At 40.3% G+C, this 18,307-nt stretch overlaps 1 protein-coding gene across 1 annotated transcript in view; it reads right to left on the bottom strand.

Annotated features, from left to right (window-relative positions):
- LOC122560426 (transmembrane protein 94-like) overlaps positions 1-18,307 on the bottom strand; it is a 149,146-nt gene that overhangs the window by 106,387 nt on the left and 24,452 nt on the right. The window contains exons 10-12 of the mRNA XM_043711059.1: positions 10,807-10,986; positions 7,770-8,076; positions 4,655-4,828 (exon numbers count right to left, since the gene is read on the bottom strand). Of these exons, the coding sequence (XP_043566994.1) occupies positions 4,655-4,828; positions 7,770-8,076; positions 10,807-10,986 (661 nt within the window). The remainder of the gene's footprint in view (positions 1-4,654; positions 4,829-7,769; positions 8,077-10,806; positions 10,987-18,307) is intronic.

Below are 18,307 nucleotides of genomic sequence, written 5' to 3'. Positions count from 1 at the left end.
GTAAAGGGGTAGTACAGAGAGATCTGGGTGTTCTTGTACACCAGTCAATGAAGGTAAGCATGCAGGTACAGCAGGTAGTGAAGAAGGCCAATAGCATGCTGGCCTTCATAACAAGAGGGATTGAGTATAGAAGCAAAGAGGTTCTTCTGCAGCTGTACAGGGCCCTGGTGAGACCACAGCTGGAGTATTGTGTGCAGTTCTGGTCTCCAAATTTGAGGAAAGGCATTCTGGCTATTGAGGGAGTGCAGCGTAGGTTCACGAGGTCAATTCCTGGAAGGCAGGACTACCTTACGCTGAAAGACTGAAGCGACTGGGCTCAGTTTAGAAGACTGAGAGGGGATCTGATTGAGACATATAAGATTATTAAAGGATTGGATACTCTGGAGGCAGGAAACATGTTTCCGCTGATGGGTGAGTGCCAAACCAGAGAACACAGCTTAAAAATACGGGGTAGACCATTTAGGACAGAGATGAGGAGAAACTTCTTCACCCAGAGAGTGGTGGCTGTGTGGAATGCTCTGCCCCAGAGGGCAGTGGAGGCCCAGTCTCTGGATTCATTTAAGAAAGAGTTGGATAGAGCTCTCAAGGATAGTGGAATCAAGGGTTATGTAGATAAGGCAGGAACAGGATACTGACTAAAGATGATCAGCCATGATCATATTGAATGGTGGTGCAGGCTCGAAGGGCAGAATGGCCTACTCCTGCACCTATTGTCTATTGTCTAATACCTCTGTCCATTTTTGATATGCCCCCATTTCTTTTGGCAATGTAGGGTAAGGTGAAGGGTGTACAGGTTCATCCAGGTTGAATCCCTGGAGGAAGTCCCTGCTTACAATTACTTGGATCACTTTGGCAGGCTTCTTAATTCCTGCAGAAAATCCTGGCTTTTGCCTCTGGTAATGTGTCTGAGGAAGTTAAATGGTGAGATCAGTTAGTTATGAGGCCGAACCATTCAATTAATCTAATTTTATGTGTTCTACTTGTATATTTATTTGATTAGTAGTATTTCTAAAAATAAGTTAGGAAGTTAGATGGGTCAGTGTTTGTCCAATGTGTGCACGAGGGTTTCCTGACACAATATGTAGATAGGCCAACAAGAGGTGAGGCCATACTGGATTTGGTTCTGGGTAATGAACCAGGCCAGGTGTTAGAATTAGAGGTAGGTGAGCACTTTGGGGACAGTGACCACAATTCGGTGACTTTTACTCTAGTGATGGAGAGGGATAAGTGTGCACTACAGGGCAAGAGTCATAGCTGGGGGCAGGGAAATTATGATGCGGTAAGGCATGACTTAGGATGTGTGGCTTAGAAAAGTAAGCTTCAAGGCAAGGGCGTAATTGATATGTAGAGCTTGTTCAAGAAGCAACCATTGAGTGTCCTTGATAAGTATGTACCCATCAGGCAGGGAGGAAAGGGTCGTGTGAGGGAGCCGTGCTTTAATAAGGAATTGGAATCCCTTCTTAAATGAAAGAGGGCGGCCTATGTAAAGATGAGGCGTGAAGGTACAACTGGGGCGATTGAGAGTTATAAGACAGCCAGGAAGGACCTGAAGAGAGAGCAAAAGCAGCAAGGAGGGGACATGAAAGGTCCTTAGTTGGTAGGATTAGGGAAAACCCTAAGGCTTTCTACAGGTATGTCAGGAATAAAAGAATGACTAGGGTAGGAATAGGTCCAGCCAAGGATAGTAGNNGGACTTCAAAAGTGAAAATGGATAATATAGCAGCTGGAAATAAGTCAGGAGAAAGTTAAAATCAGCTGCAAATTCACTATAATTTATTTTACATTATTGCACAAAATCTTATCCCTGCATCATAAGGTCACATGATTGCACAGCATTCAGCATAGATCGCATATCCTCAGATACTGAAGCAGCTCAGGTCCATATATAGAAATGCCATTGAATGGTGAAAGGTGATGATTAGATTCTCACTTGGTCGTGCTGGTCATTGCCTGATTTGTAAGGTGTGAATGTTACTTGTCACTTTTCAACCCAAAACTGAATATTATCCAAGTCTTGCTATGTATGGACATGGACTGCTGCAGTTTCTGAGGAGCCACGAATGCTGCTAATGTTGTGTAATCATTGGCAAACATCCTCATTTCTGATCCCATGATAGAGGGTAGGTCATTGATGAAGCAGTTGAAGATAATTTGGCCAATGATACCACACTGTGTCCCACCTACAGAGATGTTGTGGAACTGAGATAATTGACTTCCAACAATCTCAACTACTGGCTAGTCTAGTTCAGTTTTTGGTCAATTATAGCCCCCAAAATGTGGACGGTGGTTGAACTAGTGATTGAACTTCCAAGGTACGTTAAATTTTACAAAGGTGGTTTCATGTTGCAGTTGTATAAGACTCTGGTGCGGCCGCCTCTGGAGTATTGTGTGCAGTTTTGGTCGCCATACTATAGGAAGGATGTGGTGGCACTGGAACGGGTGCAGAGGAGGTTTACCAGGATGTTGCCTGGTATGGTAGAAAGATCGTATGAGGAAAGGCTGAGGCACTTGGGGTTGTTTTCATTGGAGAAAAGAAGGTTTAGGGGTGACTTGATAGAGGTGTATAAGATGATTAGGGGTTTAGATAGGGTCGACAGTGAGAATCTTTTTCCATGTATGGAGTCAGCTATTACAAGGGGGCATAGCTTTAAATTAAGGGGTGGTAGGTATAGGACAGATGTTAGGGGTAGGTTCTTTACTCAGCGAGTCGTGAGTTCATGGAATGCCCTGCCAGTAGCAGTGGTGGACTCTCCCTCATTATGGGCATTTCAGCGGGCATTGGATAGGCATATGGAGGATAGAGGGCTAATGTAGGTTAGGTGGGCTTGGATCGGCGCAACATCAAGGGCTGAAGGGCCTGTACTGCGCTGTATTCTTCTATGTTCTATGTTCTATGTTCTGTGTTCTAAGTGTATTGTGTCAGTAATTTTTCTCAACTGATTTCTATATTGAATAATCTGATAATCTGTCTGAAGCCAGAGACAACTAGGCTAGAACATCCCAGGGTGATTAGTTATAAACCACTCTATGGATCCAGTCTCGAATGCATTGCATTTACTTTAAAAAAACCTCAATTGTGCAAATACCCAATACAGAAAGGTCATTGTCCAGGGCCCTTCCTGCTATAAAATACTTTGGGGATGGAAACCATTCAAATCTCTATATCTGATATGAAGTGAATATGAAACTGTCAACCGTAACTACAAATGCAGTGATCAAGGCTCAAAATGTCACACACTGTATAGAAATAAACAGATTTGGTTTGCACTTTCTGTTACGCTAAACTTGAACTTGAGTTAGAATTAGAATTTCAATTAGCTTTATTGTCAATGTACTCACATGAGTACAATGAAAGGTTTGCAAGTCGCCACATTTGGGCGCCATCTTACTGACATGGGTACCTGATTCTTGAGTGCAAATTCTTAAGGAAAAAAGAGAATTTTTTTTTAAAAAGTCCGGCATTACAGTCTTTCAAAAGTACAAAATCACAATACTTGAGAAAAATTAATAAATAAAAGTTCAGAATAGCAGCCCTTCCATGATAATATAAGAAAGAAAAAAAAAGAAATTTTAACAAGTCCACCCTAATTCATTTTACAGCTGTGGGCTCCAGGACCAGACACCCCAGTTGGAATTCCAGGCAGGACCCATCATGATGCAGAAACTTGCACTGTTATCTAATGGCACCTTCACTCATTTATGAATTAAGTATATTTTGGTGGTTGGTGGTGGGGGAAAACTCATCTCTTATTTTCTCACTATCCAAATTACATTATCAAATCCTGCTTCTATAATGGGTAATTGCTTCTATGATGGGTAATATCTCTTTTTCAGCTTATACCCAAACACATGGTAGAATGGAATATTAATTCTACATCCAAAATGTAGATGGATCAAGATTATTCAGCATCTTTCATGATTTTGAGAAGTCTCAATGCACTTTACAACCAATGAACATTTTTTGATGTCTACTTGTTGTTGTAATATTGGAAAAGTAGCAGCCAATTTACACCTCATAGGGACACACAATTTTAGCTGGGATACAAGGGTATCTTTGAAAGATACCACAAGATATTTTACACCCACTTAAGCAAACATGTTTGATGACTTATCTGAAAGATGTCACCTCCCACAGTGCAGTGCTCACTCTGTACTGCACTTATTGATTTAGTGTTATGTTGGTCTAGATTTTTGGAATATATATTTGGAATGTTCTCAGGTGTGAAGTCTGAGAGGGATAAACTGAAAAAGAAATTTTACTAAGAAGCTCAAGAATGTAATAGCCGTTCCTTTTCAAGATAGAACAGGTGAAAAAATGTCAGAGACTGAAATGTTAATCTTGCTTTTCCCTGCACAAATGCTGTCGGACCTATAATTTCTTTTCAGCAGTTTCAGCTTTTATTTATACAGTATGCCTTCAAACCAATCAACAGTGACTGCAGTGTATTTGTCACAATTGGTGGTGGCATTCAAAATTGCCACTTCTAAGGGCAACAGGGCTTGCTTTGTGAGATCTGACCAAAGATCTGTGGCCCAAGTCTTTCTCACCTATTGTCTATGTCCCTTGTATCTGCACTGTTCTTGCTGTCTATGTCTTAGATTAGAGATTTAGCAATGCAAGGAAAGGAAATCAAAATAAATTGGATTTACGAGCCTGAGTTAGAAGTGTGCACAAGCAGGTTTATCATATGACTCAGAGGCAGCTTTCTTTTGGTGATGAATGATGGTTCCCATGGTGATGCTTCCTGTGTGTTAGTCATTGCGGTTGACGTGTACGCAGCAGTGTACGTTTGCTTATGGAAGAGGTTCCTTGCAGAGGAGGTGAAGCCTGCGAGATAAAGTAGGTTTCAATTAATCTATGACAGGAAGTGGTAGGAGGAACATTATTGGGCCATACCTGCAATGTTTAAAATATTTGAGAAAATCATAATTACAAGCATAGAGCAAACTATACCATGCAACTAGTGTTGCTGAAGATGACTTTTGACTGAAAAGTCTTAATTACATTTTTTCATTAGATTTGTACTAATGAGTGAGTATTAAAAAAACAGAATGCCTGTACCAAAAAGCATTGTAGATGTTAACAATTGAATAACAAATGTATTTATCTTAATGATTAAAATCAAATCTCAAAAACACCTTCATCAAATCCCTAAAGTGACAGTTTTGCTCTGCGGTTGATAAAGTGATACCGCTGAGAGCTGAGGGCTTTTTGTGGCAGGAGATATAGATGTGTTTCCTGTTTGAATATGCATTAACAAGCACAAAAGCCAATAAAGGTAAATATTCTGGTATTCAATGTTAAAGTGATCATGGCAACACATATCAAAGACTTATGTAATAAATCAATGGATTTTCAAATTGAGGGACCATGGACTTGCATGTGAACTGAGGAAGGTGAGAAGTAAGGCAGGGGTCCTTTAACCTTTTTGGGAGTTAGGATACCATGTTAGAGAAACAAACCTTCAATCAGGCCCACCTCCACAGCACAAAGCTCTTGCAATCCAAGACAGCTTGCAAACTGCATTGTACACCTGACCTTGATATGAACAGACTGGAATTGGACGCAAAGTTACACAAGGATTGCACGCACAATTTGTGAGGTGCAGAAGTGTGCAAGTGGGAATTCTCTGGCTTTTTGTAAACTCATAAATGCTACTAAACAGTAAATAGAGTAAAGAGGTTAAAGCTGAAAATGTGTTGCTGGAAAAGCGCAGCAGGTCAGGCAGCATCCAAGGAACAGGAGAATCGACGTTTCGGGCATAAGCCCTTCTTCAGGAGGAGAAGGTGGAAAATGGTGTTTCAAAAGGATAAGTGCCGGGATCACTGATGCTCACCATTTATAGAAATGATTTGAATTTTGGAATTGGAAGCATAACTTCAAAATTTGATGACAGTATAAAGTTGGGGTAGGGGTTTGGTTCATTCAGTTGGCATGTTTGGATCAGACTAATACCAACAATCCAGCTGATGCACAGGCCTCCTAATTCTATTCCTCAGAATGATTAATAGCAGTTTATTGTACTTCAGCAAGTAATTGTCAAGGATCTGCCTTCAGACAGATAGCAAAAGAAAATAAACAACTGAATTGGTGTACAGAGGAAGATTGCAGCAAGATGCAGGAAGACTCTAACAAATAGGTGCTGACAAAGTTGAAGTTAATTTCAATTTAACTGCAAGTTGATACCTTTCAGTATGAAGTTTAAAGTGGTCACATACTCTTTAGAAAAATTCAAAAAGGGGCAGAGGTGCAGAGAGTTCTGGGATTCCAGACACATGAATCATTAAAAGCAGTGATGCCTGGTAATAAAACCATTTTAAAAAAAGGATTCATTTCTAAAGGAATGGAATTGAAAAGCAGAAAAATTATATTCAACTTGTCCAGAGCCTTGATTAATGAAGCCTTGATTGGCAAAGTGAAAAAATGAATTACGAGGCTGATGATATAAACCAAGTTGCTATAAAGCAGGATTTTCCTGCTCCTCGGATGCTGCCTGACCTGCTGTCTTTTCTAGCATCACACTAATCTTGACTCTGATGCTATAAACCTGTGGTTATACCTAGCAAGAAAGACTAAACAGGCTGGGGATTTTTACTTTAGAAAAACAAAACATAAAGAGTGACTTGATAGAAGCATTTAAGATAAGGAAAGGAGTTGGTATATTAGATATAGTGAAGTTACTTGCACTTAACTGGAGAAACCAGAACTTGCAGCCATTGAAAAAGTCGTCACTAATAAATCCAACAAGGAATAAAGGAGAACGTTTTCTAATCAGAGAGTTGTTACAATGTGGAAATTGTTAGCTTACAAGGAGTAGTTAAACTGAAACACCATGCAAGCATTTAAAAAGAACCTGAAAAAAAGGAAATGTAGGTTGTGCTAGAAAGATTGAATAAAATAGCTGGAAGAAAGCTTTTGTGGAGCCTTTTCTGTGCTGTAAAATGATGTGTTTCTATATAATCTACCCATTTCTCATTCTCCCTGAAATATTAAAAAAAAGCGGCTAATAGCTTATTTCAAAAACCTGCCACAATTAATCTTGCATTTCATCTTAAATTCATTTGGAACAACAAAACCCCTAAGTTGTGCTTTGGTTAATAACAGATGCATTTTGATTTTCAACCTGGAAAGAAAAATGCACCCAAAAAACCTCTCTATTTGAATCATGGCTTAGATATCCTTGCTACAAACAAAATGGTACTTTAATCATACTCTCGCTTTGACTCAGTAGATGGATCTCAAATAAAAAAATGCGTATTTGAAATATGTCACCTGTGCAACATATCTCTAATGTCAGAAATATATATTTAGACTTGTTTTTGAAATAATTGAAGGGAAAGAAAAGCAAACTTAGGTAGGAAATACATTTTAGTGAATCTAACACTACATGTTCAACAGATTTCTCCATCTCTGTCACTGTCTCTCTGGAATAGTAAACAAACCCATGCTGATTTAGTCTGACTGTATCTTTAATATACTGAGCCAAACCAAAGTTAGTGATTTTATAGTTAGTTCAGAGGAAGGGTCACTGGACCCAAAATGTTAACTTTGATTTTTCTCCATAGATGCTGCCAGAACTGCTGAGCTTTTCCAGCAGTTCCTGTTTTTGTTTCTGATTTTCAGCATCCACAGTTCCTTTTGTTTTTATTTCGTGATTTTTTTTTGCATCGTTGTGAAAGTCAAAGGAGAAAATGGCTCAATCATAAAATAAACCACAATGAATAATATTGCCAACAATAAAACATACTGTATGATATTTCAATTTTACCAATGATCCTCGGTAGTTCACATAGCCCCCCTGATATTTGAACAGGCAAACAGCTCCATCGGCTCTTCTTCAAAGCTATGTGGGAAAGGTGATCAGTCATCTGGAATACTCTGGCTGCTGAAGTAGAATCGCAAAGACCAAGCAGGATGCTAAGACCAAGTGGCCTTAGTGAGGGACTGTGCTCCTGCCAGCTGGAATCATCGAACCAGATGTGAGTTGCGTCCTGCTGATCCTGAGAGAGGCTGAGCATTTCTATAGCAAAATTGGTCTGGTGATCCGCCATTACTGCATTGGACAGCAACTCAGGCTGAGAAAGAGAGAAAAAAAACAGTTGCATCAAATTTCCTATGTTTCAGGCACTGGCCCTGATAATAGCCCAGCCTCATACAAGAGGTCCTCTTCTGATTTTGGTGGTGATTAGCACATTAGTAAAAATCTTAAAGAGAATTGAGCATATAGAAACCTCAATTCTACCATGTCTCTGCACACCCCGGGCCCTGGCCTATAGTGCATCCCTTTCTTCCTTGACTCCATTGCCCTAAGTCCTCTCTCCTGTAAGATTATTCCATAGATGTTTCTGCCTCTCTCTCAGATATTTCTTAAAATCCACTCCATTGATGAGCCTGACCTGTAATGCCCAGATTCCAGGAAGAGGGAGATCATAAACTGTCTTTTTAAAAACCATATTTTTAAAAATTTAAATAAAATGGATTCTTGCTGGATTTTGAAATGGCTGCTATTGAATACAAAGTGGGCAAGTTGACCGCTTCCTGAAATTTCAAGCATTTATGTGGATAAAAGTGTACACAATGTGACAAAACCTTGCATTCCAGCCAAGCCAACGCAAAGGACGAATAGATAGGATACCTATCTCTGTGATTCTGAACAAAAGGAACCGTCAAACCCCATTATTGCTCGATTTGTTGCAAACACCTCAACAGCTGTCTACTGTAAAACAAAATGGTTTCAGACAGTTCATTCACCTCATTAGCTTAGTATGTCCACTGAAGTCCCAGTCACATGAAGAAACTGTTGGTTTGTTTGAATCACGTTTAACCATATTTTTTTTTATCAGTTGGCTTGTAGTGTGAGATGAGAACTCATTATTAGCAGCTCCGTGCCTGCCTGTGATCTCAATGTGCCTCAAAAGTCTGATATCCAGAAACAAACCCATATTTCACCTGCAAAGTCAACCATTGCATGTTCACCAGCAATTTGACTGCATCTGAGTTTGTATGAAAGAGGATTTTTTTGTGCCATCAGAAAGGACATCATGGACTTCATGGACTCTCTAATTCACATGAACTGAGTTTGATATCTTTGAGTTCAAGGAATTTTGAAATTTATCTTCTTCCCTTTCACACTTGTTTATTTTTGGGTTTATGTTTATCTGAATTTCTGTCACAAACTATTTCCTCTGGGATTTGAAGGCAGGAATAAACCCTCCATTGCTTTCATTCTAAAACACCTGCTCTGTGTATTCTGCGGAATCTTGATTTATGGACCCTCACTCCCAGTCATTTCCCCCAGGTAGCCGACATACCCCCTTCCCCAGACAGCTGAAACCCATCTTGCATACTATCAGAATTTATCCCTCCCCCTGTTCCTGACACCATCTCCCTCACCAGCTCAGAAATCAACATTCTACACCATTGGACCCATGTCCCTGCCTCATATTCACCTACCATAAGCATTCCATCACTTACCTGAAACTCCACATACTGGTGCCCTACTTAACTGGCACCGTACCCACCTGGCACCCTACTTACCTGGCAACTTAAGCCATTAAGCAATTGCTGCTTTAATCTCACACTGACCTTTAATACTTACACTTTTATAGCAAAGTGGTATGGATATGCTGCAGAACATTTGAATCAAAGAACACAGTTCACTGCTATAAAAAGGGGATGTGGTTTGATTCTCCCCGACCAACCTGCAGTACAAAGGAACTTTTTGATTTCAAGCACATTTCTGAAAGAGTCAGAATCAGAATTGCTGGCAGAGCTCTGTACTGACAGAAAACAGAGTGACAATCTGACTGCAATTGTCACTTCTCGAATATCTGGGCCCACAGGTTGTACAGCTACACACTGCCTAGCCCTTAGTGCTTTACCCCAGCTGCATATTGTGTTTTTCCCCATCTATCCAGTCTGAAACAGACGCAAAGATTCCTAGCCAACTTTCATCCCTCAAACATCATCACGAAAGGAGATTAACTGTTCACTTACTTCATTTTGGAGATTTCTGAATGCAGATTGCTATAAAAATGCAAATTCTTTCTTTTGCAGTAGATTGCTCACTATTAAGTAAATTTAAAGATTTTTAAAGTAGCTTAAATTTTGGGTTAAACCAAATAAAGTTTGATGGGAAATGGGCCTGAAACTGATCTTCCTCTGTCCAGGGATTGAACACATATCTTCAGTGGCTGGCCGTAGATGGCTCAGGGAATCCATAGCAGGATGGGCTCAGCATTGACACATTCCTGAAGGAGCATTAGGCTCATTGATGTATCTTTTTCACAAGCCAACCAATGTTAAACATCAACTAGGAAAGTTGATTGTCCCATTTTGAAATGGTTTTGTGCCGGTTTCACACTCAAAAAATATTTACATGTCAGAAAATACTTCTATGTATGAATCATTACATGTTGTGATGAATAAAACATATAGCAATGTATACCTTAAAATGTTTTCAAAATAATTTTCCCTAATTGTGTTTGTGGTAACAATTTTTCAAGTATATATTGAACTGAATGGAATATTTCACTGCTCTGGTAAATTGCTGATGCTACCTTTAAGTTGGATGAAATGAGTTTCAGTTTAGTGCAGGATTACTTTTTTTTTCTGGTTGAATAATTATTGTTGCACGTAAAAATTTGGTTCTCTTGGGATCATAATGAAAAAGCAGACAGTTTAGTGAGATTATGTTTTGCTCTACACAATGGGTGGTCTTAAATGCCAGACTCTTTGATGTCATTGGCAACATACATATCTGAAACTACACTTGAATGGAAACAATCAACAACAGTGTGTCTTACGTGTTCATTTCCTCGCTGCACTGTGCAATGGGTGGAGGGAGCAGTCTTCACACTGATAGAGGCTGTGAGGTTTTTATCCTGTGGCTTGGCTCGACGCCATGCATCAGTGAAGAAAAAGACTTTGTCCGGGCAAGAGCTGGGCCAGGAGAGGATTCCTTGTTTATCCACACAACAAAGCACCTAATGAGGAAGGCAACCGAAAACAGTCACTTAAAATATCAAACAATCACACAAAGATGATGGTATTCAGCTGATGAATGATGATGACTCCTCTGCTCTTTACCCACAACCCTGCAAATATTCTAGTATTTATCCAATTCCCCTTGAAATATACTGCTTCTGTCATACTTGAGGCCCTGAAGCATCCCAGCTCACAACAACAAAATCTTCTTTTATCCGATTCCATTCTATTCCTTTCTCTCTCTCTCTCCCTCTCCCTCTGTGCTGGGAGCTATGCCTGCCAGGAGATCTTCTGTCATGGTACTCTAGAGTTATCTATCTCACACCGTCTTCATGCATCCCCTATGTTCATCTATAGATGCTGTTTGCCATCCATCATCCAATTAGGCCCATGTTGATCCTTCTTTCTCCTACTCTTGATTTTGCGCTCTAGTAGGGATCTCTGAATTTATCAGCTCTGATCAATTGGCTGAAAGACTGACATTTTATTTTCTTGAAGTTATGCTTCAGAGTTCTTTTTGTTTCTTGCCATTTCAATTACCTCTTCATTTGTTTCGTGGTTTGTACTTGGGACTTTTAGAATAACATGTAGCATTCATATTTCAGAGGCTCTTATTTTCTTCCACAGATCTTTATTGATTGTCCAGGTTTCTGAGGCAGACAGGAAATCAAATAGGGTGTAACATCATATGAATTCTTTCCTTGTTACAAGCTTGAGTGCTCTTGCTGTTAACACTTCACCTTCAAAAATTACTTCTGGCTATCTCTGTCTTTCCAAATTTGATGTCACATCTGCCATCTCTGTTACTGTTTGTACTAATGAGACAAACATATCTACTTGTTTCAAAGGGACACCATACTCAACTTGTAGCCTAGGCTTCCAGATTTTACTTGATGGATAATATTTTGAAGGGCTTCTTCTGAAATGGAAAGGTATCATCAGCAAGCCTCAAGTTTGTTAAATTCTTACTTCTACCTTTTATGGCACATCTGATTCTCTGAGTTTTTGCTGTGTACAGATTGGATGACTTGGGTCCTGTACACAGCCTCGCTACAGTTTTCTTTTCAGGTAACGCATATTTGATTGCCCATCTTTTAATCTATTTCAATTAGCAATTAAATCAGTGTCTTCTGGTTTGTGGCATATCTCAGGTTGAAGTATATGCTGAACATATATCTCTGTGCTCAAGTCACAGCACAGGACTTCAGAAGATCATAAATTATCAGAATACAATTAGGCCATTTGGCCCATTTGATCATGGCTGACATGTCCCTCAGCCCCATTTTACTGCCTTCTCTCCACATCCCTTGAACCCATTACCAATTATAAATCTGTCTAACTCCTCTTTAAATTTACTCACTGTCCCAGCATCCTCCGTACTTTGGGGTAGCAAATTACTCAGGTTCACAACCCTTTGGGAGAAGTAGTTTCTCCTCAACTCTGTTTTAGATTTGCTACCCCTTATTCTAAGACTATGACCTCTCAACCTAGAATGCCCCACAAAAGGAAGCATCTGCTCCATGTCTATTTTATCCACATTTTATTCAGATTCAAGAAGGAAAAATAAATTAGCTTTCGTAACTAAAATCTTATCAAAAGTTATCTTGTTAAAGTTATATGGGCTGATTGAGATGGGAAAGACTCTGATGTTGAGGGGAGAACAAATTCTGGGAGCAGGATGGGTCCAAGGATCAAATGTATATTAGTGAATTTGAGAATTCCCTATGATTTTTTTGTAAAGAAAATTAGTAAATCTTCAATCATCAAACCAAGCCCCTTCAACCTTGGCAAAACAACTGGTAGCCAACATATCTTGCACTGTCCTTCAGAATGCATCAGATTTTGACATTGTGGAATAAGGAGTTGGCAAATTCAACGCTGTACTTCATATTGCAGTTGAACAGTGTTCCAGCTCATAAGCATTTCTGGTAATGTCAATATCTTTTGTCTGAGACCTCATTGCTCTTCAGAAGAAAGTGGTGATCTGCCTTGCTGAAATACTGCAGTCTCAATGTTTAGCTGCACCCAAAATGTGCAGAGAGAGAGTTTTCATGATTTTGATCCAGTGAGAGTGAAGCAACCAGTGATATATGAAATAACTCCAGAGGCTGGTATCTCGTCACCTTTTATTTACACGGAGAGAGTCCTTGACATTGATCCAGTTCCCTCAGAGCCAACTCTCAGGGTGAACAGGATGTCCAATATTTCTGTTCTTATCTGTCAGCCAAGACTCCCTGATTGACCAGATTAACAGCTCCAGTCAGGGAACTCATACTCTCTGCGTTCCACCTGGTTGACCTCGGTACAGTCTCTACATCCCTCTCCATTTGGGTCCGAGGACCTAGGCTGTTCTTTCTTTCTGTAGCTCCTCCTGAGGTGTTTTAGCACTGGCTCAGGTTCCTCTGTCTCTGCCTCTGATATGGTTGGTGTGTAATACACAGTAGCTCACCTCTTTCGCCCAGACCATCTGAGAGGAAATTTATCCTCTTCTTCAGGTGGCAAAGGCATTGACGCTACACCATCCGCTGTGTCCATCTCAGATTCCAAGGTATCTTTAACCCTTGATGGAGAGAGAGAAACCATGGGTTCCAGAACATTCAGAAAGGCCATCGAGGAGCCAGGCATGTTTTGCTCCCACACCGTTTGCAAGTTTGCAGCTTTCATATGGTCCATATGCTTGTTCAGGACCATTGCACCTACCCAAACTTTATATCTCACTGGACATGACCTCGCATCTACCATGCCTCTTACATGCAGAGCCATTCCCATGGTTCCTACACCAAACTGTGTCCCCTGAAGTAAACTGTCTCTCTCACTTAGCAGAGTCTTGTGTCTGGCATTGGCATTCTTCATGCCATTTCACCCTCCCCCCATAACCGGGATCAGATTTAACCTGGTGCAGAGTCTTCTCCCCATTAGCAACTCTGCTGGAGTTATCCCTGCAGTTGCACGAGGGATGGTCCAATAATCAGTAGGAATTGGTATAGTTTGATTTCTAGTGAAGCTGTAGACTGTTCCTTTAAGCCAGCTTTCAAAGTTTGGGCTGTGTTTTCAGCCAGACCATTGGATGAGGGATAGTATGGAGCTGTCTTTATATGTTGAATGACATTTGACTTTAGGAAATATTCAAATTCCCTCCTGGTGAATAATGACCAACACTTCAGGGAGTGCGTGTATTGCAAAAGATGTGCAGTTTTTCTAATGTCGTCCTCATGTTTGTTGAATGAACTCAATGTGTATCCAACCACTTTGAGTGGGCATCCACAATCGCTAAGAATGTTGAGTCCATGAAGGACCAGCATAGTTGACATATAACTAAGTCCAAAGTTTACCACAGCCCTTTACTTAAACATGGAGAGTCCTTGACACTATCAGCATTTTGCTTGTTTACTTCATATGCAACTGTACTGCATTTGTAACGATGTATATGCACAGAGATTTTACTTATGAATAAAGTATATTTTTGATATTAAAAAAGTCCTTGACTCTGATCCAGTTCCCTCAGAGCCTGCTCTCAGAGTGAAGAGGATGTCTGACATTCCTGTTTTTATCTATCAGTCAGGGCTCCCTGATAGGACCAGACTGATAGCCCTGATCAGGGAACTCATATTGTATGCGGTTCACCTGGCTGGCCTCGTTACAATCACGGATGTAAGTCAAGGTGGCGTCGGACATGGAAGGAAACTTGCAGTCATAGCATCATGCTGTTCTAGGTGGTATAAAGGTCACAGGTGTGAAAGGTACAGTTGAAGGAGCTTGTGCAAGTTGCCACTGTGTATTTTGTAAATCGTTGTAGCTTTGTGGCTGGTGAACAGGTTTTAGGGAGTCAGAAGTCACGCTACACATTGCAGAAATCCCATCCCCTGTATTGTTCTTGTATTTGTATAGTTGGTCTGGTTCACAGTCCGGTCAGGGTAATTTCTGGGACCTTAATGTTGGGAAATAACAATAAGCCATGGGGCTGAACTAGTGCTGTGGAGATATGTATTCACATTCTGCCATGACACTGGGGGAATTTTAATGAATCTGGGATAAAATGTTGCATTCAATAATTATGTTTGTTACATTTCCTAATTGTTCTAGAAAACTTATTAGGTAAGGGAATGTGCTGCTCTTATCTTGTCTGGACTACATGTGGCTTTGGATTCACAGCAATGTGGTTGACTCTTAACTGTCCTCAGTTGTAACAAGCTGTTACAATAATCACAGATACTTCAGGTGTGTTGACATCCATAATGTATCCAAAGTATGGGATACTCAGTTGGCGGCACGGTGGCTCAGTGGTTAGCACTGCTGCCTCACAGCACCACGGTCCCTGGTTTGATTCCAGCCTCGGGCGACTGTCTGTGTGGAGTTTGCACATTCTCCCCATGTCTGCGTGGGTTTTCTCCTGGTGCTCCGGTTTCCTTCCACACTCCAAAGATGTGCAAGTTAGGTGAATTGCCTATGCTAACTTGCCCATAGTGCTAGGTGCATTAGTCAGAGGGAAATGGGCCTGGGTGGGAAACTCGTCGGTGTGGACTGGTTGGGCCGAAGGGCCTGTTTCCACACTGTAGGGCATCTAATCTAGTCTAAATTAGCAGGGGACTGTGTTCACATTGCCTCTGATTACAAATCAAAAGATAGATTTTAAATATCAATTTTTTCTTCAGCTACATTTGTCCTGCAGCATCATTCTCAAACATGCCTTTCATTGCACTACCTGTGAACTGTACAAAACATCAACCGTGGCTGTCGGGCCATTATTTCAGTGCAAAGTGCTCTTTGATCTGCTTGAAACTTGTTGGCACTGCATGTAATGTCAACTTTAAATTGTCATGTAACGTACTTTTGAAAATGTTATGAATAAAATATATTTTTGTGGAAAAAACTGATGCTTCATTGAAGTAAGGTGGAATATACCCTAAATCTTTGCCTTTTATCTCTTGGCACAGCAGCAGGTGAGAACTTGCTACTTTTATACATAATTGCATGAAATAGAAACCAATTACTTTCTGTGTGCATGGTGTTACAATTTTGAAATTTATAAATGTAGTTTGAAATTTAGGTAAAATAAATAGAATCATGTGACCCAGTCTTCATCCCATTCGACATTGTCATTTTTTATTCACTCATGGGATGGGGGTGTAACTGGTTGAGTCAGCACTTATTGCCTGTCTCTTGCTACCATTGTGAAGGTGGTGGTGAGTTGCCTTCTTGAACCGTTGCATCCATGTGCTTTAGGTCGGCTCACAATGTCCTCATGGAGGCACGTTTTGGATTTTTACTCAGCAACACAGAAGGGACAGTGTTATATTTCTAAGTCAGGATGATGAGTGGCTTGGACGTTAATTTGCAGGTGCTGGTGTTTCCATGTATGTGCTGCCTTTGTCCTTATGGATGGAGGTAGGTTTGGAAGGTGTTGTCTAAGGATCTTTGGTGAAGTTCTGCAGTGCTTCTTGTAAATAATGCACACTGCTCCTACTCAGCATTGCTGGTGGAGGGAATGGATACTGAGGATGTGGTGTTAATCGAGTGGCCTGCTTTGTCCTGGATGGTGTCAAGCTTCTTGAGTGTTGCTGGTGCTGTATCTCTCCAGGCAAGCGGGGTGTATTTCATCACATTCCTGACTTGTGCCTTGTAGATGGTGGACAGTCGTTGGGAAGTCAGAAGATGAGTTACTCGCTGCAGTATTCTTAGCCCCTGACTTGCTCCTATAATCACTGTGTTTATGTGTCAAGTCCAGTTGAATTTCTGGTCAATGGTAACCCCCAGGATGTTGATAATGAGGAATCCAGTGATGGTAACACAATTGAATGTCAAAAGGAAGTAGTTTGACTGTCTCTGAGAGGAGACATTAACTACCTAGCATTTGTGTGGCACAAATGTTACTTGCCACTTATCAGCCCTTGTTGCATTTGGACATGGACTGCTTCAGTATCTGAGGAGTTGTGAACGGTGCTGAATATTGTGCAGTAGTGAATGAACATCCCTAGTGCTGACATTATGCTGGCCTTTTCCTAGCCACTATCAGTTCTGAAGAGGGGGCATTAACTCTGCTTTCTCTCCACAGATACTCCCAGACAATTTCTGTTTTCGTTTCAGATTTCCAGCATCCACAGATCTTTGTTTTATATATGATGTGGAAAGTGCTGGTTTTGGACTGGCTGAAGTCTGACATAGGAGCAATGAGACAAAAGCTTGTGAATTCAAATAAAGCTGTTGGATGATAACCTAGTGTCGCCTGACTTCTGACCTTGCTTTATTTAAGTAAGTCTGGGTGGTTAGGTTGTTAGAGATCAAAGGAGGGCTTAGATTGTTGTATTGAGAAGAATGTATGAGATATCTACACTTATACACAATGGCAGCAGCTCAGATTTGAAAATCTGAGAAAGGTGTTATAAACACCAGGTTGTAAATAATTGTGCTATAAATGGTTCTTTTACTTCTTTTTGAAAGGGAATTGGGATCAAAGAAAGCTAATTAGCATTTCTACTGAAATACAAAATTGGTATAAGGATATTAAGGCAGAGTTGGTTAAAGCGATTTTAGAAGCAAAGAAAAAGGGAGATTGGAGAGATGGGGTACCACCCTTTAAAGGAGATATTTAAAAATTCTTAGCAAAGATTTATCCCAATGAGAAAGAAAGTCTCTTTGAGAGAAATATAAACCTCAAGGTTAAATATAGAATTTAAGGAGAGTATTAAATTGAAAGTAACACTACAATTTTATGATGGTTACCGGCAGGTCAAAAGTTTGTACAGATATTAAGAACATGCAAAGATTTAATAAGAAGTGGAGGGGAAAATTTAAGTCTGAGGAAAAAGCTCATTAGAGTGAAAAAGTACAGTTAGTAAGAGTTTCTACAATATATATTGTATAGTATGGGACGGATGTAATATATGGCATGGATCAAGATTTATTTGATGGTCAAGAGTGGGAATAATGGCTAGTTGGGTACCACAAGGATCAATGTTTGAGCCCCCACTATTCACAATGTATCTAAATAACCTAATTAACAGAATCAAATGCAATATTTCCAAGTTTGCTGATGACACAAAACTACACAGGATTATGGATTGTGAGGAGACTATAAGGTGATTTTGACATGTTGAGTGAATGGGCAGGTACATGGTGGATACAGTACAACATGGCTAAGTGTGAAGTTATAGATATCAGTGTGAAAAACAGAAAGGAATTATTTAAACGGTAATATATTGGGAAGTATGGATGTACAAAGGGATCTTGGTCTCCTGATAGAGCAGTCAATGAAAGGAGATAGGCAGGTGCAGCAAGTAAGAACTGAAAAATGTGTTACTGGAAAAGCGCACCAGGTCAGGC

Source organism: Chiloscyllium plagiosum, chromosome 21, assembly GCF_004010195.1.
Source record: "Chiloscyllium plagiosum isolate BGI_BamShark_2017 chromosome 21, ASM401019v2, whole genome shotgun sequence".
In the NCBI taxonomy this organism is placed as follows: Eukaryota; Metazoa; Chordata; class Chondrichthyes; order Orectolobiformes; family Hemiscylliidae; genus Chiloscyllium; species Chiloscyllium plagiosum.
This window is presented reverse-complemented; position numbering and strand designations above follow the sequence as displayed.